Source organism: Oxyura jamaicensis, chromosome 8 (genome assembly GCF_011077185.1).
Source record: "Oxyura jamaicensis isolate SHBP4307 breed ruddy duck chromosome 8, BPBGC_Ojam_1.0, whole genome shotgun sequence".
In the NCBI taxonomy this organism is placed as follows: domain Eukaryota; kingdom Metazoa; phylum Chordata; class Aves; order Anseriformes; family Anatidae; genus Oxyura; species Oxyura jamaicensis.
Window position 1 is genome coordinate 4,077,489 of NC_048900.1, and position 25,672 is coordinate 4,103,160.

The following is a 25,672-nucleotide window of genomic DNA, read 5'->3' on the forward strand; positions in this document are numbered from 1 at the left end:
TATACTTCATTTCAAGCTGGAATTGTATTCTGCTGCAAAGATACCCTGATTTTGTACCACAGCAGTCCAGCTAGCTGGAAATTGTTATTTATTGAATTATTTACAATATCTGTTTGTAAAGACAATAATCATCTATACAGTGGTCTGTGACTTCATTTTACATCTTAAAATTTTACACTTACTTGCCATCTGCGATGTTGACTGTTCTGAAAAGAGGATAGTCTTCTGGGGCAGGTTTTCCATTTTGGTCTTCGAAGAGGAAGACAGGGGATCTACCAACTTCAACACCTACTTGCTGAATTCCTTGTTCATTGTAGACAGACAGAAGGAAGGACTGGATACCCTTTTTAGGTTTTACTGTCATTAATACTGAAAAGTCTTCTGGAAAATCTCCACCTGTAAACAAAATGACACATACAGTTACAAAATGACACATACAGAAAAGATGAAACTATCCTATGAAGGCTTCAATTTGTCTATAGGTAAAGAGGATCCCACATACAAACTGTTTTTTGGTTTTCCTTTATTCGACAAAATAAAGATGTACGAAATTACACTAGGAAAAAATTTGCCTTTTTTTCCCCCCTCTCTCTTGCTTTAATTCCCCAAATATATACCTCAATGGTTCTTAAAAGCATGATCTGTAAAGCTACTGTGAATTTGTGTAGTAATGATAAAACATATGGAATAACCATGCAAGTTTCAATTTCACTGTTTTTTTTTTTCTATTCAACTTTTTAGCAATTCTAATTTAAAATTGTGCACTACAAATTCATTCTACAAAACAAGTATCCATTTTAGTTTAGCAGATATTTTCCCAGGCACTTCATCTTCCTTGATAGCCACTTGGTTTATTTTTTTCCCCTCACAATATATATTTGCATCTTTCTGCAATCGTATTGTGTATAACACTGAAAAAAATATGACCAGTCTCACATACTTACTATTCTTAATTAATGGGAGCTGTAGGCATAAGTAAAGAACATTTCATTTTCATTTATTCCCTGATGCTTGCTCTTTGAAGTAGAGATTATATGTAAATCATTGTTTCAACCTTTATAACTGAAAATAAACAAAATTAGAAGTGGATACAGCTTATTTATAGAGGAAGACCTGAGGTCTGTACTCAGTATTAATCTTGTTGAATCTAGTGGTAAATCTGCATTTCATTTGAAGTGAAAGTTTATTAGGCTTAATAACAACAAATGATGTGTAAGATTGAAATTCTAAATCAGAAGATACACCGGATTAGCGTAGCCTCAGCTACTATTTGACTTGCAAGAAATAAAAGGATTAGAATCTCGTCATAGTGATGGTAATTAATATAACTGCAACTTTGTGTGCATGAGAGGGTAAAATGCTCTTAAACATTGAAATACAATAATAGAGCAAACTTTAATACCATAATATAAAATATATTTTTGTGATGAATAAAACTATGAAAGACATCATCTTAAAGCTGATTTATGAATTCCTTCTAATGATGGAAAAAAGACAAGATTATTTCCAAGACAGGTGTTGTGGGAAAAGTCTTTCAAGATTCTGCATAGTTTTCCATAAAGACAAGCTCCCAATGGCATTAACTCTTTAGTTACAATATGAAAAAGAATGCATAAAATATTCATTGCATTTTAAATTACATACTACTCTTCTAGAACTGAAAATCCCTGGTCTTACACTTATTATATTGTCTGCTGCAATGTTATTTTATATACTTTTTATGATCTTTATAACTTTTTTGTAGAAGGTTGTTGAACACTGTAGTAATGTAGATCAGTTTAGGGCTTGTTTTGAGATTTTCTTTTGAAAGGATAAAATCTCAATAAACAGCGAGAATTTCATTGACTCTGATGAGCTGTCAGTCAAGTTTTTTAATGATGATGAAGTGAAACTGCTGGCTTTACAGATTAAATTAAACTGTATGTTATGCCTTTTAACGTCAGAATAAACAGATGACAGCAAAATGAGGAAAAGAAAGAAGATAACTGTGAACCAAAAAAAATATTTGAACCAACAAAATATTTGAAAAGCACTGAATACTTGCCCTGTCTGCACTGTTAATCTGAAAGATCTGTTGAAAATGCTTACAGTGGGTGACATACATCTACTCTGGGCCTGTGCTCTTTGATCAGATAATATCCTATGAAAAAAAAAACAAAACAAAACAAAAACAAACAAACCTAGGAGCTTTCTCAGATAGGTGACTGACAATGAGTTGTGTACCCTGGTTCAGTAGTTGCTGTTATCACTGCAGTGGCATAATATTTCCAAATGTCTTATCTTACACACACATTATACAATTATAAGTAAATTTCCTCCGTACACTGTTGATTGAAAAAGTCAAAAAATAAATGACTTTCTAACAGAAATCCATTTAAAATTTTACATATTGCAACATATATAGACCTCTTGGACTCTTCTTTGCTTTTTTAATAGCTCTTGGACACTAATGTTTCAGGATTTTTTTATACTCTTATGATTATTTTCCTCAATAGTTTGGGTCAAATGACAAGAGTGACAGCAAAATAATGGAATAAATCTTTCTTTAACATCCAGTTAATCTTTCCCAAAATGTGATTATTTAATTTTAGAGAAATTTGAGAGAAGATGGAATCACATTACTTGATATCCTCAGCTAGCCTTGTTTAGCCCCCCAGATACGCAGAAACTCTTAGGTAATTCTTAACAGATGGTATTTCTGGGAACAATTTTGCAATGGCCAACCACAACTCATTTCTAGCACTATACCATTGGTCCAGAAAGTACTGCTTTTAAATGGACTACTGAAACTGGAGGAAACATGCCAAAGCCACCAAATAAACTTTCTTTCAGATAGAATCATGAAATAACAGGTATTATGACTTACAGACTAGTTCTGGCATTGGTGCAGAATTTGATGAAGAGCTTTATGATTGAAACCAATAAAAATGGCTTCATCCAGTGGATTAAGAGAACATCCTGTCATTCATATGCAGGCCCACTTTTAGGCATAACAGAGGTGCTTTGTGGTACTGATGACTGACTACATGCTGTGCTTTAGATACTGTAGCATAGGCAGTAAGATAATTCATCAAAGTAATAGCTTTCTGACAATCTTACCTGGGTACAGCTGCTTTGTTGGGGCACTGAGCTGTGCAGTTTTTGAAACTCTGTAGGCAACATCTGATCCTTTTGAATCCCTTCTGTTTGTGCAAAATCCTGCTGTTCTTGATACTCCTTCTGGCATATTGTGAAATTCTAATGCTTTCAGTACATCAACTGGTTCCGCTGACAAAGAAAAAAAAAGAATTACTCATCTTGCATCTTCTCACATTTCTACAGTATGCAGAGTCTAAGAAGAAAATGAATTTCAATGCAAAAGTGTACGTGTAACCATAAGAGTAGTTGCATAGTTGCATCCTGGTTTGATTTATTGCAGGCTACTCCTAAACCAGAATACTGTTTTAACAGGATTATTCATTTTTTAATATGTAAGAGTTCATCTCATCTAATGTAAATGCTATGGTCAGATTTTTGAACGGTGTGGCTCTTCAAAAAATCACAGTTTCCCAAATGGAGGGAAACTCAGTGATTGAATCTTAGAACACATTCTTTTACTGGGTGACTTACAACAAGTGTAATTGATTTAAAAAGTCAGCACAAAAGTTTCAGAAGCATTCAACTACTAGCAATCTGCTATCAGAAACTACTATTGCTAACATTAGAATATATTCTCATTACATATGACTCCTTTCTCAACAGAAAGTGATAAGGAAGAATCTAACCACTTTTCTCTTCCAGTTGGAGAAAGAAAAAGATACCTTATTTGCCTGCAAGAAGTGAATGGACTGAATCACAGACTGGTACAGGTCTGGGGAATTACTTCCCTTCCACCTTCCGTAGCACCAGAAAAGGGATGTAGTTAGAAGAATCAGAGTTTATTTGACAAGCAGATATGCAGAGGGAAGATTGTTAATCAGATGTCTAAAGAAAGTACATTACTGGGATGGCTGATTTCTTCTAGTATTTGTCTGAATCGGATCTCTACTTAAGAATTTAGTAAAAGAAAGACCAGTGCTACCTAGCTAGCCCTTAAAGAGACATGATAGTCTTTGTTTATATTCAAATCTCTGTTTTATTAACACCATGAGGTGGAGCGTGTTACTCAGAGTCACCTTGCGCTCTGAGCAGCCTTTCATACCATCCTACAATTCTTTGTGATGAACAAACCTTTCTGATTCAACAAAAGTACAAAACAGAAGTAGTAGTTACTAAACATTCCAACACAAATAAATTGGACAGCCTGTATTATTTTAGCTCATAAAGGTGATTAAACATGGAACTGTGGAAAATTCAAGTTGGAAGGGACCTCATGACATCATCTAGTCCAACTTTCTATTCAAAGCAGGACTAGGACTTTTCTGCAGCTTTCATGTTGGCAAACTCGTAACTACTCTATTTGGAAAGGAAGTCTTACATGACTTTTGCTTTTAAAGCTGAGTAATACATTTCTGAAATCTGACCTTTTTTCATATCTATGAAATCCACTGTTGCATTAACTATAGCTAATTTATTCTCTGCTATTACTAGCTTCGTAAGTCAGCAAATAAGGCCCAAAATTCGTTGTGAATATTCAACTGTTTTAATGACTATTCGCAGACAACAAATAAGAGTATGAAAACATAGGCAAAGTGATAGTCTGATTATGGATACATCAGTACCTACTTTGTCTACTTTCTCGACAACTTGTACAGTTCTAGCCAGTGTTGATGTGTTGTTTTTTTCCTCACTGTAGCATCTCAGAATTCTTTGTGCTATATGCTCTATCAATAACAAGTGAGAACAAATTTAAGCTTAATTAGCTCATCCTATTCTTCTCCTGGTATTGCCAAATACAATGAAGTCCACTTTGTGGTTAAACCTAATTGAGTAACATTAGAAGTGTTATTCTTTAAACACAAAAGCTGAGGTTTTATTAATCTGCCTAGAATGACATAACTAGACATAACTTCTGTCTTAAAATATAATCACAAATAATACTTGTGAGCTTTTTAAATTTTTTTAAATAATTCAACATCCTGTTTCCATTCTTCATCAGATTGTGCTATCAAATATAAACCCAAAAGTTGATTACAAGCTAATACATTTTAAAAGAATGATAGAGTATACACTTGCATTAACTCAGCTACTTAAAATCCATATATCCTACAAATTCAGGATGTTCACACATTCTCTAAAGTAAAGTTTCAGGAGTGTGCAAATTCTGAAGCACTACCCTTACCTCTCTGTTAAGTACTGTCTGAAAAATTGTAAAGGATATAACGTATTCTCTATAGGTATACCACACAATTCTGAAGTTCCTACCATGCTGAAGAAATTGCCACCTAGTTTTCTGGTGCTATTTTTGCAGTATCTATAATATTTTGAACCAATAAAGTAATGTAGAACCAGTCACGGGAACTATCAGTAAAAATTCCAAGTCGCTGTATAAGTCAACCACTGCTACATTCCTTTTTTCCTTTGCTCTTTCTGTAATTTGTACCAGATTCTTTTTCTTCATTATTTTTTTAGAATAATGGCTGTTCCTTGCCTGGCTGACTGGAAGGGTATTCACCCTTGAAGAAGACTATTCGTTACTCCACACTGCTTCTGCTGCTAAAGTCTTCCAGTCAAGAAGAGAGCAATCTTCAAACCACAAATTCCAAATAACAAAAATGAGCATTTGTTAACAGTCTGTAGGTGACATTTATTTCCACAAACTGCGAGTCAAGAAATATGAATAGCAAAACCACAAGTCAGTTCACCATAATTTCTAAATAGAATAGACAAGGCATATGAAGTTAAACAAAAAAGATAATCAGTCTATCTCCAATAATAACCTACACAACAGGATTTCTGAGCTTGTGCTCCTTCCTCCTAAGTGTTTTTGCATCATTCTTGTGAGTGCCTTTATTTAACCTCGGCTTGAGGCTCAGATTAGGGTGCAACCAGCCCCATATTTCAGGTGAGAGGCTGCAAGCCTGGAAGTCTCCTCATTGCCACTGGAAACAGGGTCTCAGTGTTAAAGCCCTTTGCCCCTACTCTTCCTGTGCCAAGCTGCCATATATTTGGGCTTCTTCAGACACATCCTCTTTCCAAGGAGAAATTTTGATGGTGAATTTCAGTGTTTGCATTTTCTGAAACTATGGCAACCTAGCTGGTACAGCCCTGACCAGGCTGGCATGACATTAGTCTCAAGATTCATGATAAACCCACTGTGCATGTTCAGATCATCTGCACAGTGCTTCTACAGAAAGCACCAGACACAGCTGTTCTCAATATGCCCCAAAGCTCACACACATATAGCAATCCAGTCAGAAATAAGGAGGTCTTGGAAAACAGCAGAGCTTAGATCCTACCGTTTAGTGGCAACCTGTTTGAAGTATAAAGGAGGATGAGAAACCTTCACACAGCCAACAACTGGCCTGTTTAGAAGACCAGGGTAGAGAGAGAGGAAGACAACTCGCACAGTCAAGGAGAACAGGCTAGAAGCTCTCAAGTGAGACTGGGAGTTCTCTCTGCCAGTTTCTGTAGGTTCTGCAGTGCTCAGCGTCACTGTAACCTGGGGACTTTAGCTCTTCCTGTGAACCACCTCTTCTCGAGCATTCTTCTCCCACACAGTTCATTGGGATGCAAAGATACAGCCAGAAACAGCACCAATGCTAAGGCCATGTAGTTTGCCTGTTTCCATGATGCACAAATTAGGGTTACAGTTTGTATTTATAAGGGGCACCATTAATTTAACCTAGATATTGACAGATATAGGGCCTCTCAAAGAACTTCCTCACAGTGTACAACACAGCTTGCCTAAAAGATTTTACTCCCTAGTCTAATGTCCCTGGATAGTTTTTTTCAGAAGAGAAGTAAAGAAAACTGAAAATGTATGGTATATGACGTAATACTTTTTCGTCCTTCTATTTTGTACTAAGATTTGAGATAGCAAAGAAATAACCCACAGATAAACATTATTTAAAAAAACTATGTTCACCGGTCTTCAGACTGCAGTTAATTCTCCCTGTGAAACTTAGGTATCAGTTTTGTAAAATGGACTGTGTGTGCCATGGTAAATTTTCCAAAATACAAAAACCAGACCCTGAAAGTCATTCTCTTCATGCAGGTGTTTATGGTCACACTGGACTGATGCCTGAAGCCCACCTCCTTGAGGCACGCCAACCAACCCCCCAGTATCAAACTGAAATCAAAAAGCGAGCTTCTGCTCTGCTCTGTTTCCACTGATGGAGAACCAACTGCAAGAGATCATTTTTTTCATTAAATATCATAGTACAAATCTCCACAGCTTATGCTTTTGATTCAAAAAAAAAAGTTCAAAGAGAGATGTGCAGCTTTCACTGCCACTAACAGACCATGCAGTAGTAGCCAGAGAAAAAGAGTTTAAAAGTGCCTGAGATTTCTGGAATGACAAAGAAGAATACTTTAAAAAAAAAAAAAACACACGCAAAAAAAAAAAAAAAACACACGCAAAAAAAAAACATTCTTAGAAAGCAGAAACATGTGAGATAGGATCCTGAGTGTATGAGCATCTTTCAGTATGCCAACTATGCCAAACTGTTAATCAGAGAGCTCCAGCGTAAGTTCCTGCTTTTCAAAAAACAAACGTACAAAAAAAAGTACAAAAGCACAAGAAAAAATTTTGTTGTGTAATACCTCAAGACCTGAAATAACTTGCAACCTGCAATATTTGAATTTGTAGAGCCAAATTCTGGTCTCATTACTGTGGTTTGACCTAAGTACTTCTATTCACTCAATGAAGTTTTCATTTATAATGGTATGGATGAGAACCTTTGATCCCACATATTTCATATAAATACAAAACACTAGCCATATTTAATCATCCTTTGCTCCCCTCCCCATCCCTCACCCACAAGGTTCCTGTTTTACCTCCTACAGAAGAAAAACACAGCAAGACAAAGCTAGATTGACAGAAACATAAGAACTTCTAAGACAATTTAAATGGTACCAAAATAAGTGTAAGAGCATTTTAAGTAAGAAGAAAAATCCACCTCTGCCAGCATCTCTCTGCTGGAAATCAAAAGGAAAACAGTAAATAATACCAAGAGCACAGTAATTTTATTCTGATCTGGTCCTGCCACATGAATGAGGAATATCCAGAAATTAATGAAGGTAAGTAGTTATAACATCAACACATTCTGTGTTGATGATGTTTATTCAAGATGTCACTTTAAGCCTCCTTCTGTAAGGTATGACCTTAGTTTTCAGTATAAATGCATAGCACATCCACAGCTCACTGTGATAACAATTCTTACAGGTGACCACGTAAGCCTAGGTAAAAGGATATATGTTGCAAAACAGGGGCAAGTTGTATCAGTCAAGAGAATCTGCCTTGGCTGGCCAAGTCTGGTTCATAGTGCTTGGATTTTTAAACTCAAGGGCAGGTCGTAATGAGTGGTGTTTAATCATATCTTCTTAGTGTATAAAGCATGTATCCACTCTGTAATGAGATCATGGTGATAGGCAATAAAGTTTCTTGGGTTTGCTCCAGCAGCCACCATTCAAATTCTGCATTATTATAAAACCCATCTGACCCTGCAAAGGCAAACTGTACAGAACACACAAAAAAAGATGGATCAAAAGCGCATCCAGCACTTTTGGTAGCAGAAGTGTCTCTGGAATGACACCAGCAGCAGCTACTTTGGATAAAAGGGTAAGATCTATACAACATATTACCCTTCTAGGTAATAGGAACAATCATGTTTAGGGTTTATTATTTTAATGACTTTGCAGTTATGAAAATGTTTTGATTTAAAACAGACCTTTATTTGTTATAATTTGTTACAATTTTCAGCTACTGAACAACTGCAATAATGATCCAAAACCAAAAGAGGTTTTCATACAGGGTTACTCAAATCATATACAAATATAATAAATACATTATACAATATATACATCCATTGAGTGGTATGGGTATGTAAATGTTAGGCTATTAACAAGCACTGCAAATAGAGCTGTATTGGTTCACGTAAGTAAAACGTTCTCTCCCAAATCACTCTAATCAGCTCACGTGTTGATATCAATTTACTCTTTAGCATATGAAACACTTCAGCTCCTGTTTCTTAGCACGCTTATCAGCTTTCACTCACAGCATCTTGCTAGTAATTTTAGTCTGTTGCTGTCAGCTAATTTGTGACACATTCTGTGTTGGGTTAATTTCATTGATAGCAGATGACCTGGACACTCTACTACTAGAATTTTTTATTTGCAGAAAAATAAATTCTCAGCATACTTATATAATGCGTCTGCAGAAATTCTTTCTGAACTCTATAGGTTAGTTGGTTATCAGAAAGACTTCTAACTTTCTAATGATCCTTTCCTACATAAAGCTCTATTGAGAAGCGGTTTACAGGTCAGTTCCATGTGCCACTCCGGTTTCTCACTTAGTATCTCATGTCTTAGATCTTACAAGATCAAACATTTATAGTGATCCTACCACAGATGCACACAGTGGTCCTCAGCAGATTTGGAATACATGTAGATTGGAAAGATATTCATTGAATTGAGAGCTGTTTTTTGAGTTAATCTAATTATTTCTTCAGAAGTAACCAAGAAAATCAGAAAGGACAGCTAACTAACCCTGTAACCAAGTTCCACACCTGGAGTTTTCTTCAATTCTAAACAGAATGGGCTGCAAAACCACTTGGGAACTTCAGTCAGAACTGAATATAGCCCTGAACCTTTCTAGATAGGCTATACCAAATAAGACGTCTGTTCTTCGCCCATGAACTGTACAGCAAGTCATTTTTAGCTGCAATTAAAGGTGTTGGTGACTTTTAGACTGAACTGTTTGAGAGACTTTTCTTGAAGATAGGGTATGCAGAGGAAAACAATCAGCTCAGGTGCTTTTAGAAGGAAGGACTTGGCCATCAGGCCTAAAAGAGAAACCCTCCAGGACTGACAGGAAAGTGACTGTTGTGGCAACTTCTGGCTACACAGTTCATTCCCATAAGAAATTGTTCAGGGGATGACTCATATAGACTAAAAAAATTCTTTCTGTTTGAGTGCCTAATGAAGCACAGAAGTTGAAATCCTATTATATTTAAATTTTGGTTGGGTAACTCCTGGGTTTAAGACTCTTAATTTTATGAGAGAGCCTAGGCATAATGACCCTTCCCTATTTAAAGACTATATTCACCTATATTTACAAGATACTCCCAGATGCATGCTGGTGGACATACTTTAAATGGAAATAAAGCAAAACTAAGAGCCAGTAGTCTTTACATAGATATCTCTTAGCAATTTGAGTGTACAACAGTTTGCTATGCTTTTAATAACTTCAGTAACTGTGGCTTTTCCCTTTTCATATATAATAAGCAGTATTGATTTTCCCTCTGAGTTATCATTATTCTTCACCAATGCCCTTCTTCTGATTAATGTGGAAGTGAAAATATATCAGAGATTGACCCAGAAACAGCCTGTAAGAATTACAATCAGTAACTTTTAACAGGTGAGATACAACCCTGGCATAGAAAGAGCTTAATTCGCCCCAGTTAAAGAACTTCATAGGATAAATTAGTAAGACTAATGTTTCTAAATCACTATTACTCTACTTCATATTTTTTTCCATTTTTTCACGTTTTCTTCTGCCAGCAATCTGTTCCAACGGAACCATCGCAAAGCGAAGAGTGTTGAAAGATTCATCTTCCATTCTAAATGGAGTGTGTTTTTAAATTTAGTCCAGTTTTATTTTACTATGAGAGAGCATTTAAAGAGCAGCAGCTATTACACTGTGGTAGACTAACATATGCATATTTGGTGGCTACTGATGAAGGGACTTCTTGTATTTGTGGGCAAGACTTCCAAAATAGGTTAACTTATGGTTAGGTGTCTAGGTGTATATTTAGGAATTTAAATAGAAGGTACTGGCTGCTCCACAGTGTTTTGAAACCATGTTGCCTATTAAAGGCATAATAGCCTACAGTTAGTGAATTTTCTTAAAATTTTGTAACTTCGTAACTCTAAGGGCTCATTCTAAGGACTCTCCATGTGTTATATAGATGGTCAAAATTAAAACTACTATGATGATGGTTTCTAACTGATGCTTATTAGGAGGCTAATAGCTTAATGAATGTAAGAGCTGAAAGTATTTTTATGAATAAGAAAAAAAGTCATATGAAGGGGAGGCCATTATTCAGTTTCTGCTGCTGACCTCTCAGAACAGAGCTGACAGGCCAGAAAAAGGGAGAAACATTTTTCTTTTAAAAACATTCTTAAATACAGACTGTGTCAAAGTTCTTCTACATAGTAGTTTGTTTGTTTGTTTTAAGCTACCATTTGTGAAGCTGCTTCTGCAGTTATCCTTCTGTGAAACCTGATAACTTTCCCCTGTTCACGTTCCTTTTCCCTGATTATTAGGCCAGTTCTTGATTCTGACAACAGCAAGCAGGTTCGTTTACCAGGTAGACCTAAGTTTACTAGAACATAGGGAGGAAAAACTGTTGCCATTATCCCAGAAGGCCAACACAAAAGTCTTCACTAGCAGTGTTAGAATCTGAATTGGCTGAACTGTTAGACTTTTGACCTTTAGGACACAGTGCAAGACCTGTCTATTACTAAAAATTTACACTATTTCTAATGCAGTAGGAATATTTTCATTCTTGTTTTTACCGTTGCACATTTTAGTTATTGTCATTGTGGGCGGTTGTGGTGGGACAACTCTTAAAAACAGAGATACAGGTAATTATTACCTGTACTTATTAATTTACTGTGTTCTGTATATTAGTGCATAACAGATGAAGGAATAAATGTCAGAAAGCAGGAATTCAAAAGCACATTATGCACAAGATGCTTCAATGAGCACCCCAATTCTTAGAAGAAATGGACGCTATTACCATCTCACCACGGGCTCTAGCCTCTCTATCCCAAGCAATAATTCTCTGAAGTCCTGTCATCCAGGCACCAGAGGAAGATCAGAAACTCTCCAGTCCTTAGCATTTCCTGCTGACTAGGTCTGGGCAGATCTGTACTTCTTCAGAGCTTTTAGGATTGGCAGTTTGAGAGCTGCCTATCTCCTTGCTCACTATTGAGAGCCCAAAACAGAACAGCAGCACAAGACTGCATTCTGGGAACAAGCACCAAAAGCATCAGATCCGCAGTGCCCAGTGTCAACACTTTTCATTGGCATTGACCAAAGGACTTTACAGAACTACATATTATGTTTTGTGGGCTACAAACGTGAGCCACAGAGCATCTTCTAAGTACCAACATGAAGCTGCCTGAAGTAATCACATAATGCTCCTGAAAAATCAAGCTTCCACCCTGTCCGCCCCTTAGATAGCCAAATAAAAACTTGTGAGATTAACTGAATGTATATTGCCCATATATATTCTTCTAGAGACATATTTTCCAATGAAAGGCCATTTTCCATATTAAAAGCTTTCTTGCATGTTATCTTTAAAATGAATTATTTAATTGGGATCTTGGCTGGTGACATTTTTCAAGGAAGGTGCTTTCATACTGAATGCCTACAAGAACTAGAGATTATCCAGATGCATACAGGAATGCTTTACATGGCCTATAATTGAGTGTTTTGCCAACAGAGGGCTTGTGCAAAACTGCTCAGAACTTCTGCATCCACATCAGTTATTTGGAAATTTTTCATTTTTTCTATACTGCAAAATATTCCTACACTGCAAGCATATTAAATACATATTAGCCTTTCAAAGAAAAAAAAAACAAAACAGACTGCATACTCATTTTTGATGCTCACCAACTCGTTATTATCTCCAATCTATAATACTCCTACAATAAATAAATAAACAAACAAACCCCACATTAAGACTATTGGGAAACTTGCCTATATACCTTTAATGAGGTTAACCTGCAGGGTTACTTTAGCTGAAGTACTCAGCAGGAATTAAGAAATGTTCTTTCTGTTTTTTGATATTTTACACAACTCTAGAGTGTAACCTAGATTTTGAGGCTGTCATTGCATTTTGCATGATACATTTTTCAACAAAACCTTCTTTGAGACCAGAAAGATTGTATCAGCAAAACTTCTGAATCACTTGTTCAGCAACATAGGCTACAACTGAGCATTGAAGACCTGATCCTGATTCAGTAAGTTGTTTCATTTATTAGCTACAAAGGACTGAGCCAGTTTCTTTATCTGGTGTAGTCTTCTATTGATCTACCAATTTGCAATATTTTAATATCCATCTCAATACTTCTGTGGAGTTATTTCTACTTCACACAACAGCAGAACATATCAGAACTGCAGTCCAAATGTCTAACCATGTTGAGGCCTCTGGTAAACATTCAAAAATTTTGTTTTATAAAGATGGTGGAGACAGTATTCCCAACTGTGAAAATCAGCAAAACAAGTATTAAATTGCCAGAGTATCCTGTTTTTATTACCATTTCAAATAAACAAAGTTACTTATTTGGAAATAATCCTAATACACTTCAAAAATATCTCTTAGCAAATATGAATTTTCAAATGTCAAACATATGTCCATTGTCAGTTTGTGTTTACATTGCCATAAGCAATGAAATATGTTTAGAAAAGCAAAGCACAGCTAAGGACAAGATTTACAAATGATGCCATTTAAAGTAGCCCTATTTAATTTCCTAGAGAAACAATTAAATGATTTTTATTAACCATACAACTCGGAAATTACTCTCACTGATGTCAAAGGTTTTGAAAGCAAAATATTTTGTCTTTCTTTTGAGAGCAAGACAAGAAAATCAGTCCCAATTCTATTCCCTACTGACACCAGCAAGACTACTGCTTAGCTACTTAAATAGACAGGAAAGTTGCAAAACTTCGGATGTGTTTTGTTTTTTTTTTTTCTTCTTCTTCTACTAAGAATGCTTGATAACTTATCCTCATACAGGCGAGGAGAGAGAGTGAATAAAACTTAGGTTATGTTAACACTTTAACAAAGTGACCATGATTTGATTTATAACCGCAGTTAATTAATATTCAGGCTGCCAGTGTTGTTATTCATAGCAGGATTAGAATCTTCATTTTTTAATCATATTTTACAATATACCTTTCAACTTGCTTTGTAGTAAACACTTCTATTTCATAAGATTAGCTCTGCCAAGTAAATTCTACTTCACATACTGTATGCATTAACACTTTGACATACAGTCAAGCCCCAGACCTAGAATTTACAAAGATTTTTACAACCCCTTATGTGTGATAATGTAGTAGAACAAAACAAAAAAGTACTGTCGGATTCTATTACTATTGTAATAACAGGGTCAGCAATTAATCCTTATATTTACAGTCTGTAAATTTGGTATTTAATACTGGGTGGTACAGTAATAAGCCCTTTCAACAGGCATGAGTGTTCACCTAATTCCTTTTAAGTGGCTGCTGTCTTATTGGGTCCATCCAGGGGGCAAATGTGTATCACTGCACAAGACTTCATCCTTAGAAAGAGAAAATTCATCCTTCAGTTGATATTTCACCCAAGCTCTGGGTGAAAAATTGAAATTTGAAAACAAGTTTCCCCATATTAGCCACAAATATACAGAATAACAATAAATTAACCAATGCTGGGAGGATTTCTTCTGAAAAGAAACAGAGAGCTCTACAGAGAAAACCAACTTCTTAATCTTGCTGGCAGATGGAAACCCTACTGTTCACCACTGTACAAAACAAATCCAGGAGAGACATAATTGTTCCAGTATGTTTTAGGTATAACTTCAGTTCAGCAGTAATGTCAGGGCTCTTTTATTATGCTGCAACCTTGTTGGAATTAAGGGCCCTATTTTGAGGAGGCCAAATAACTTTGGGCAAGACAACTGCAACACTCAGTATAATGACTTCTTTACTACATTTTACAACTGCCACGGGTACTAACAACATTTTCAATTTTTTTCTCAGCAATCATAAAACACAGTAGCACCAGGAAATTTTACATCAAAAATTATTCTTTCTAGTGACATTCCAATAACAGGTGCTAGAGCTAGAGATGCTTTCAAGCCAAAAGCACTGAACATTTGTGTGTATATAATATGTACTTATATTCACTTACATTTATTAGATATACACAAAATTGAGGTTGAGAAATATGCAAGTTTTCTTTCTGCAGAGGTAGGAAAAAGACAGCTTCCTGCAGTCTGAATAGTTCTTTCTGGGATCCTTGTGAAGTCTCCTTCTAAATTAAATGCAAAGTTTCATGCTCTAGAGAACTTACAACAAATACCACTCATTCTTCTGCCAGATGTCTGCTATTGAGGTTGAAATAACTATTTTACCTTCAAAACAATTTTTAAAGTTATATATTCTATATATTATATAGTAAAACATATATATGCATGCAAGTCTCTTTTGCACTATACTGGAAAGACAGGACCATTTCACCTGCTGATCCCTGGGACTCAGAAAAACTTCAGCTAGGACCACGAGCTGAATCCAGTCAAATCTCCCTTTGATTTAATCATTTTCTGTGAATATTTATCCGAAAAAGACCTATATGCCCTCTGTTTTTGAAGATTAATTGCATTTTATTTGACCAAAATTAACGTGCAAAACTGTTTCACTGTAAAAGAACAATTAAAGTGTTTCACATTCTATTTCAACCTTAAATTGAACCGATCAGTTAAGAGCAAAAGTGCTTTATATCACTAACAGTTCTAAGAGGATATTCATCCTTTTTTAGTTTAGAATATTTTTTTCTTTTTTTTTTTTCTTCCTTTTAATGCAGGGTTAGAGTGATCAGATACATTAGTTTTCATTCAATAAACAGATCCACATCTTCTCAGTGTAACTTACTAAGCAATTACAATTGAGTAATAATGTTGAGTCCACAAAGAAAACTCTCCTTTTGCCATTACTGGTGGACCCAGGTCTGCATTCCTTCTGCACCTAGAACTCCCACCAGTTTCCAGGCTTGTCTGGGGAAGCACAAGGAACCTTTGTATTTCCTAAGATGGCTGTAAAAAGTATCTCTGGTATACTAGAAACCAACCTGCTTGTCACTTACACAGACGGTCCCAAGTATATACACTGTACATACAGCTTCACAGATTCATTTTCAGTAAGAATTCTTAAAACTTCTTGTACTCACAGTAAGAGCTGGATTTCTAGTTGCTTTAAAAGCTTATGAATAATAAAAAGTCTGATTTTTCATTTCTTGCCCATGAAAATTAAATCAGTATCACAATAGTGCATTGATGCCAGGCCCTTACAAAAAATTTATAGCGTTGAAGCCATGCCATTTTGACTAAATGAGTTTATTCATTCCAAACACATTACCAACAGATTTAGCATTAAAGGTGAGGAAGGGGAAGGGAAATCAAAGGATGTCTTTTAAAATACTGAATGCTGTTTACTTTTGCCGAGTCATAAAGCAAAAATATTTTCTAAAGAGAGCTGCTTAAGAGTTGGTGGGCACTAAGCTGACCAAATATGAGTCACCAGCTTTCCCATTCAGTTCTTTCTAATTTCTGTAACTTTTCATGTCAAAACAACAAATAACTCAAACAGACCTTCACACCCCCCTTTCTTGGTACTGTGACAGACACCTCATACTTCTCTTTCTTTTCTATGTTAAATAAAGCAACTTGAAAAAAATACAAGAATTTTAGGAATCTTTTGAGGTTTCTCTAAATGGAATGGATTCTGTTGTCTTAAAAAGAAGTCACCGCTGCAGGATTCACACTTACACGAACACACAGTGAAATTTTCTTTACATTTCCTTACAAATGGATATTTTTATGAAAAGACAATTGAATAGAATTGAAAAGAATAAAAGATTCAACTTAACAGAATTCATAAGGGCAAAAATTCACATTTTACCCTGGTCAACCCTTGCAGCATTTTCATTTGGTCATATTGTTTGCCCACTGCAGTATACTATTTTGTTATTTCTCAGTATTTTCCCTCACCTACTTTCAAATGTTAGTCATTACATCCTATTTTATCTTTGAACTACTTTAAATAAGATTAGAATACATAAAAGATGATTCAGAAATATCCCCCTTGTACTCCATTAGGGAAATTAGGTCAAATTCTACTCCCTCTGTAGTCAATGGAAATACTCTGACTTCAGTAACAGAGCAAGCCCTAAACACACAGCTCCCTAAGCAAATGAACTTCTGGAGAATACAGTATTCCAAGTACCACATTCTCTTCAGTATGCTCCTACAAATGTGAGAAGACTGCAGTATTACTTCTGAAGTATCCTTTATAAAGAATGCTAGAGGAAGAGGTTTTTAATAGGGCTTTTTCATTTTTAATTTAGTTACCAAACAGCTAAAAACTAATTACTGTGCCAAACGTTGCTGAAAATATTTCACAGAGTACCTGCTAACTTTTCTTTTTTTCCTGGACTGCTTGGGTTTAGATTTTTATTCAACTTTACTCAATACGTTGGACACCAATGAAAAAAATAACCTACACAAATCTTGCTTACTAAAGAAAACTCTACTGCAGTCACATGAGAAGTAGCGTAAAACTCTACCATGTCTTTGTGTACAGATTTCTTTCTTGAATGGGTTTGGCTTTGACACAGCAGCGAGGAGCCGGACCTTTGAAGCTCGGCGAAGTTCCCTCACCCTCAGCGCAACCCCGCCGGGGTCCGCGGAGCCGCCGCGAGGCTGGAACGTGACCGGGGGCAGCCCCTGTCAGCGGCCGGGGCCAGCAGGGGGCAGGAGCCCGGACTGACCCGACACCGCCAAGGGTGTCCCCAGGTATATGGGCTTGAATGGAAACCCTCACCGCCTTACTGCGCTCCCCCCTGCGGCGCCCGTTGATTCAGGAAGCAGAGGTTCAGACGAAGAAATACCTCGTTAAGATAATAAACGCGCAAAAATCCAACCTTTCTTGGCGGCGGTGAGTTAAACCCCTTCGCGAATGTCAGACGTGCCGAAAAAAAGCCTCAGCCCCAGCCCTCAGCCTCACACCCAGCCGCACCAGAGGGGCCTCGAGCAGGTCTGCTCTTCCCGTCTCGCCCCCGAAACCCTTTACAACCTAAAAAGAAACGAGGGGAGAATGGGGAAGACCCCAGCAGGCAGCCTCCACGCCCGGCTCTCCCTTTCCTCCCCCTCAGAGGAGGCAGTTACTTGTCGCTGCTCTGCAGCCGCTTGGGGAACTTCAGCGGCACCAGGACTCTGGGTTCAATAAGACTGAAAACCGTAGGCACGCTTTATGCACTGACGGGAGATCACTGCATCCCAGTATTTCTTTCACCCCCCATCCTGCCGGCGCATCCCGGCCCGCAGCAGAGCCCATCCAGCGCTCGGAGCCGTGCCCCCCGCCCCGCCCGGGCACCCCGGCGGCTTCCGGCCCTTTCTTACCTCCTCTGACCTCTGCAGCCCCAAGGAGGGCAGCGAAGGCGACGAGCACGGTCACCGCCGAGTCCCAGGGCCATCTTTTCGTTTTCCATCGCGTGGACCATCTCTGCACCTCCATGCTGGGCGCCCGCTAGCGTGAGTTAAACCCGGGCGCCTTCGGTTCACACCAGCTCCGTGCTACCCAGTATTCCCGGAGAGGACGTCTCCTATAGAGCCATGCGCGACGCACCACCAGAGATTCTCTCTGTCTCTGCCCCTCTCTCTCTGTCTCGCAGGCCGCTCCGCTCCGCCCCGTCCTCCCCGACAGCCCTGCCTTCAGACCGACGGGAGGCGAGGGGCTTTAATCAAAACGCGGAGAGCGCCGCATCCCCCTAAAGGCAGCATCCCGGCGGAGGGCTGGGCGAGCGGCTGGCGGGGCCACCCCCGCGGCACGACTGACAGCCCGCCCGCCGGCCGCAGCCCAATGGCGGCGCTGCCACGGCCACCCGCAGAACCGCCCCGCCGCCGCCGCACAGCCCGCTCCGCGGGGAGCGGCCCTCGCGGGGGCTCTCGGAGCCTGAGCCCGGGGGATGCCGCCGGGGTGTCCCGGCCCGGTCCCGAGCACCGCCGCCCCCTCAGCGCCCCCGCCCCGGGCATGCGCAGAGCCGACGGGGGTCGACGCCGCGGGCGTGAGGAGAGGGGCAGGCGGCGGGGAGAACGGCCCCTGAAGGGAGAAAGCGGGCGGGGGGGCGGCGTGGGGGCGCCCGGGGTGCCCTGACTGGGACACCTGTGGTCACGTTTCGGTAGCAGTGCATCTCAAAACTGTAAAATTGGCCTTCCTTGAGGTCTTTCTGCTCTGCAGTAGAAAACTGTCGTACTTACTCCTTGCAGTAACTAATAAACAGGTGGTTTAACCACAAAGTGTTACTGTTATATGTCAAATTTAACATCAGAAGTGTATTACTGTTTCCTACAGTATCTATTGTTTTACTGTGCTGTAATCACATCCCTAGCTCTTTCTGTCCTTGATTTTCTAACAGTTGGCATTGTCATGAGGTTTACAAATAAGGAGACCCAGGTGTGAGGCACGGTTACACCCGAGCTCCCTTCAATGTTAATTGGGTGCAGCTCTGGGAAGAGATACACCCAGTTGTAGCACTTTGTGTAGTTAGCCACAGTGCAGCGGCGAAGCATCAAAATACCACATCTACACTACTTGTAGAAAACTTACTCCTTCAGAATTAGTCCATCAGTCATCTGCCTTAAACCCTAACCACATACAACTCCCCAAAGGTCAGGAATTAATTACTGTACTAATAGTACAAATAGTACTATGAAGTGTTACCCTACCTGTGTTGTCCTCAGTAGTTTACTAGATGCTTCCTAAAACACAAAGTCAATTACTTTGGTGCCTTCTCCATTGTTACAATGTCAGTAGGTAGTCCAAAAGGCAGTTTATTCTTTTCACTTAATACTTTGTTACTGAAAAATGTCATATGCTGTAAAGTTTCAAGTTTCCTCTTGATGTTTATAAATCAGACATCTTTCTGTCACCAGCCTTCTTGCCACATCCAGTCTCATCACGTTGCCTGTGACACCTCTTTTATGAGCCTTACTATTAGCCTACAACGGCTATGTGGTCCTGCGCCAGTCCCAAGCGGAACAACTCTGACAAAATGCTGATCATTTAGCATTCCAGATTAAAACTTTAGATCTGTGCTAGGCATTAGAGGGAAAAAGTATTAATCTAGGTGAGGTAGAATGCTTACATTAGTACACAATTCTGCAGAATTCTGTATTAATTTAACACTAATTCTAGTACCAGAACCACATTTTCTAGTGCTAGTGCAATTATTTCTGCATGCCACCGTATCAAACCACATAGATTTGTGATAAATTACTATCACGTTCAGTGGACGCAATACAGCCATTACACGCAGTTTAGGTGCTTGAAGATCGTCATCTTGTGGCACATCAGATTCAGTATTTAAGGACTCCTGATTTTCGTTTAACTGTTGTTTTTGTTTGTTTTTAGGTATTGTTTGTAATCTTTTTAATTGCCACAAAGGTGTCCCAGAGTGAAGTAATTACAGTCTAGATGGAGTGAAAATATATCAAAGAGTAGATATGTTTCAAAGTGTAGATAAACATTATGAGAGCCTTAAAATTATTCTTAAAGATTTTTGGTAGAAAATTTAAGCCCTTAAATGTAATTTCAGGAGAAATATGTTCTTTCTTGAATCTGAAAGAGATTACAACATAAAAATGTTTTCAAAGAAAAACTGAAGAGAATAATGCTATTTTTCAAATCAATAGTGGTTTGTTTTTTTTCATTAGCTTTCTTGTTCCCCATTACTCTTCAAGACAGTTTTAGTGAAAAGAAAGACTAAGCACTGTGACATTCATTATGTTCTGTCCCTGACACATCAGTGTTGGCAGATCAGTCCATGTTTAAATATTAGGAATTGCTCTCTTGTATGTACACAGATGGGTCATTGTTGTATTTTGGGGCAGAGAGGGGGAGGGGTTAGAAACTATGGAGAAGGAAATGTTTCCTTGGCCCAGTATAGCTTGCAAGAAACTCAGGGGGCAGCACTTTCACCTTCCTCAGACTGGCACCATGATGAAATATAACTGTGTGATGTTATTTTGCTGTCTTGTAATCATAATGTGTTTTTCCTAGCACATTTCTTGACATCAGCAAAAGTAGAGACATCTCTCAGCATATGAAGGGGCCATCTCACTGGGAATAACTAATGCACTGGAAAGAACAGGATGCTTTTCTTGTTGCTTTCCATGTATCTCAGGGACACTGACATAGCTTAAAGTACTGTGTTTCTAGATTCACACAGATGTTGACACCTTCTCAAACTTGAACTTTCTCTAATTGTGTTCACTGCACACAAATGAATTTTGCAAAATAAGTGCCTGTCAAACAGGTCACCACTCACTGCATTCTCCCTGACTGCAGCTCTTTTGATTTGGGTAGACGAATGTTTCATCCTTGCCTGATTTCTGATGCAGATCTATGTTTTCTAGGAGTTTTCTGTTGTGTGATAGTACTGGGGGAAAAAAAGTGAATTACACTGCTTCAATGAAGTGGACCCCTGTAGAAAGATCTCTCCCTCTTTTTAGAGGAGAGTAGAGGAATGAGAATAGGAGATTAGTAGAATAACCTCTGCTAGGTGAAATGTTAACAGGCTTCTTTTTGTCATTTTTCAAGGGAGAGAAATATATGAATGCATGCATACAGACAGAATAAACAACAGCATTTCTTTCCATTATTCTATCTTCAGGAACCGTAATAGACCATTTACTATTACCTGTGACAGCTTACAGCTTCACTGGATTCCCCCACTTCTATTGCCTAAGGTTTTGAAGGAGAAACTCAAGGCCATCTCTGTTCCTCACCCAACTCTTTGGGCTAGGGAATGGCTCAGTGTCCATTGGTTCTTTCATTCAGATGCCCAAGAGCTAGGGAGGACCGATGATATTAAAAGAAACTGATAAAAAATAGCATTGTTCACTACATGTGACCTCAGGTACCCAAAGTCTATAGCAACACTAGCATTACTATTTTTTTTTTTTTTTTTTTCTAATTAGAATGCAAAGAAGCCTTTTTGGTTAACATAGGCAAAGCTGGCCTGGCTGGATACAGCAGCACTGCATGCTGTGCATGCTGGATTTCATACCCTTACACAGCTCCAAAAGTAAGATAATGATTTGGCTGCAAGTTGGATGCATATTTGTTGCTATATGTGTACTGACGATAGAATTTGTACAGTTTCTGGTTAAAAAAAAAAAAAAATAATAATCTTAGATTAGTACACTGAATGTGTACTAATTGGAGTTGCCACTGAAACACCAACACGAGAGATTAAAACCTGTTGGCTCATGTAAGAAATAAAGCTAGTGTTTAGGTTAGCATTAGGAATTAAAGGCTCAAATGACATGAGAACAGTTTGAAACAAAGGCTCTCCTAATGTGAGAAGGGGACTATCATTGGTAGGAGCCTAAATATTCACCTCTATTTTGCTGCAGGGCTTTATCCCATTTTTAATATGGTTAATGTTGAGAGTTTAAAAATTTAACCTATAAAAACTGTATTCTGTTCCTCAGCATCATGAAGATAAGAATAAGTCTGGATAAAAGCAAGACAATAATTTACACTATTTTTCACTTTAGGGAAGATCCATTGCAGATAAATAAATATAATCCTTCTTCCAGAACTTCTGTCAGAAACAAGGGATACTTTTTGTATTTAAGGAAGTTTTCTGTTATAATGTAGGCTTAAGTCCTCACCTAGAAAGCCAGGAAAATTAAACTGATCCGCTGGAAACTGCTTCTCCTCTGGTAGCTGCTGTCTCTTTGCTCCCAGTAGGAATCACTGCTTTCCCATTGTCTGCTCCTTTGTCCTCCTCCCTTTCTGCTTCTTGCTTCACTTTCTGCTCCCCTCTAGAGTTCTCTGGGAGGGAAGACAAAGGCATATGAGGCTTTTCTTCAGTTTTAGGACTCAGCTGCCAGGTTTCATAAAGTTAGGATAGGGTTAAGCCAGGGTTTGGAATACAAAGTGTCAAGGTATTAATTGATTGTGAGATTCTGCAGTCCTCCAGAGATAAAATTATGGCAAGTGATGACTGAACCTAAAGTTTTATTTTACTTTTTTTTCCTGTAATGATTAGTTTCTAGCTATTAATTAAGTTATGAAAGACAGAAATCCCTACTGGACCCTCCATGCTTCTTCCCTGCTAAACAACCCCACTCCCTTCCTCACTTAGAGAGGAGTTTAGGGTTAGGATTAAGGAACCTAAAGTGTCATCAACCCTGACTGGCAGTGGATTCTGCTGAAACCCAGACCTAAGAGCACCAGGACAGATAGAATCCAAAACCTGTGTTTTGCTGTCAAGATTGATACCCTGGTAATAAATAATGTTGAAATAAGAGTGAGTTTGGAAACAAAAGCACCGAGAACTGTGATGTGGACCTTACAGTCCCTGAAGAAGCTTAAAAAGACCTGAGTCAGAAAAGCCATCACTCCTTACCGTTCTATAGTATAGTGATTTAACACAGGTCTACGTAATTTATATATGAGAGGTTTATATATGGGGTTTGGTCAAGGTTTTGGAAATCCTATATATTTATATATATATATATTATTTCAGATTTTGCAGATTATACGACGATTGCTGGGGTTGATAGAAACCAATACCTGATGATGTCTCTCTTTGTAGGCATTCATATTAATATTAGCAATAAGAAAAGAGCAAAGATTTGATGTAGGGTTAGGGTGGTTGAGTTTGACGTCTTAAGAAGTTAAGATTGTTCCTCGACCCTGTTGAACCTTGGAGATAGTAATTGTGTTAATCCGGATAGAAACCTGTGCTTTGAGCTGCATTAGTCCAATGGGAACTAGTACACTATATACCTAAGAGGTAGGTATGACAGAGTTAGGGTGAAGTTTTTAGCAAAGAACTCTGACCTTTTTGAAATTACCCCCAAATTTCAGAGTATGACCAGTGTTAGTGGAAGCCACTAACCAATACTGTTTTTAACTATGGGGGTTACTCCTTTATGTACTAGTTAATACAACTTACAGTTAGTGTTCAAGTAATTTTGTTACAGTTTGAGAATTGTAACTGTCCTAAATCTTGAGTAATGCTCAACTGTGCCAGGCAGCCAGAGATGAGTATCAGGGAGGTATTAATAGAATCTGATGTACTGTTTTACAATATCCTGTAGAAATTGGTGTCCCTCTTAAAAAGAAAACTACTAGTAGAAATGAGTTTAATGCTGACACTCACATCCCGAATTGACACAGTTTTCACTTACATTTGGAACCTGTGGGAAACAAGGAGATAAGAAAAAAGAAATAATTGGCAGAAGCCACTGCCTTATACCAGTCATCAGAAACCAATGCCTTAGTCTCCTGTAGGCTAAGAATAAGTCTAGTGTTAGGCAGAGGGTTTAGGTCTTAGCAAAATAAAGCATCAAGAGGTAAATTAATTTCTCATAAATGTATAAATCTTGGCAGCAAGCTTCCTGCTAGTGTAGTTAGCAGCCAAAGCCTTTCATCATTTTCTTCCTCTAGAGAAAATAATGTTTCTACACCAGATGTAGAAATAAGCTTAGGGTCTATATTCTGTTTTACGGTTGGAATTCATTCTCTAGGACTGAGCATGGCTTTTGTTACACTTGAGGTTAGTTGTTTTAATATAGCGTGTCTGCATCCCTGAGTAATGTTCTATTCTACAAGGTCCCTTGCAAATAAGCATAAAAACAGTATAAATGAAAGGTAGAGACTGAATTTATCTTATATTACATCAGTAGGTTCATATGTATAAATTACAAATTAGTGTTGGACTCTGTAAAGCCTACAGAGGTGAGAATTGGGCAGATACTTCGAGTAGCCTTATACTGTCTTTTCCTGTGTCGATCTCCATAGGGATACTTGCCCTAGGAGAGTGGTGTTAGTATTTGAAAGGTAGGTCTTTGGAAATGGACAAGCAAGTACAAAGGGCACACACACATTATGGTACACCTACAGTGTAAGAATTAGTAAGATTCATCTTATATGAATAGAATCCAATGGCTTTTTGTCTAATAATTGATCCTGTATTAATAATCACAGAATCACAGCCTGCATACCTCTGCATGTACTGCTGTCAACAAAATAAAACAGAATATAGAATATATAATGCAAGACTTAGGGATGGACTACAGGAATTAGAGTTAGGATTAATGTTTGGGAATCTCTATTTATACAATTTAGTAAATAAAATGGGCCAGGGACCCTCCTGTGGCCCTGACGTGGCTGGTTTTCTGGATAGGGTTGAGATTAGGTTTACTATCTAGAATTCAGTTTATTGCTAGTCTCTGGTAGGTTCTTAGGGGTAGGAAAGAGACCAGTGGTGCTACAGATGTCATTTGTCCTGTTTTAGTAATGATTTACAGTCTTCCAGATTATGATTTGGGAAGTGTTGAGGCCCCCATTTATCCTCAGTTTATACAGATTTGAAGAGTTAGGAAGGTTGCTGGCAACAAGAGTTGAGGTTTAGAGGAGTCGATAATGTAATTCATAGACAACCCAATTGATCTAGATATATCAAGTGGACTGGTACCATCAAGAGCCAATATCTTATTTTCAGTTTGCTATCTTTTTCATCTGCTAAACTTAGATACGGTTGTCATTAAATAAAATAAAATAAAAAAAAAATAATCAGGAGACTGGGTTATTGCAGGGGAATATGAAGCAGCTTGTTGCTGTTGGTGTCCCATGCCTTTTTTTTTTTTTTTTTTTTTTTTTCCAGAACTGTATCTGTATTTAGCTACCTGGGTATACTGAAGGTAGGGATAAGACTGTCTTTGAGATTAGGGTAGAAAATTAATATTTTCA

At 38.1% G+C, this 25,672-nt stretch overlaps 1 protein-coding gene across 1 annotated transcript in view; it reads right to left on the bottom strand.

The window, feature by feature from the left end:
* Positions 1 to 18,824, bottom strand: part of COL11A1 (collagen type XI alpha 1 chain) — a 138,340-nt gene extending 119,516 nt beyond the window's left edge. Inside the window, exons 1-3 of the mRNA XM_035332976.1 lie at positions 18,304 to 18,824; positions 3,100 to 3,267; positions 183 to 396 (exon numbers count right to left, since the gene is read on the bottom strand). Coding sequence (XP_035188867.1) covers positions 183 to 396; positions 3,100 to 3,267; positions 18,304 to 18,418 — 497 coding nt within the window. The 5' untranslated portion in view covers positions 18,419 to 18,824. The remainder of the gene's footprint in view (positions 1 to 182; positions 397 to 3,099; positions 3,268 to 18,303) is intronic.
* Positions 18,825 to 25,672: the final 6,848 nt, after the last annotated feature.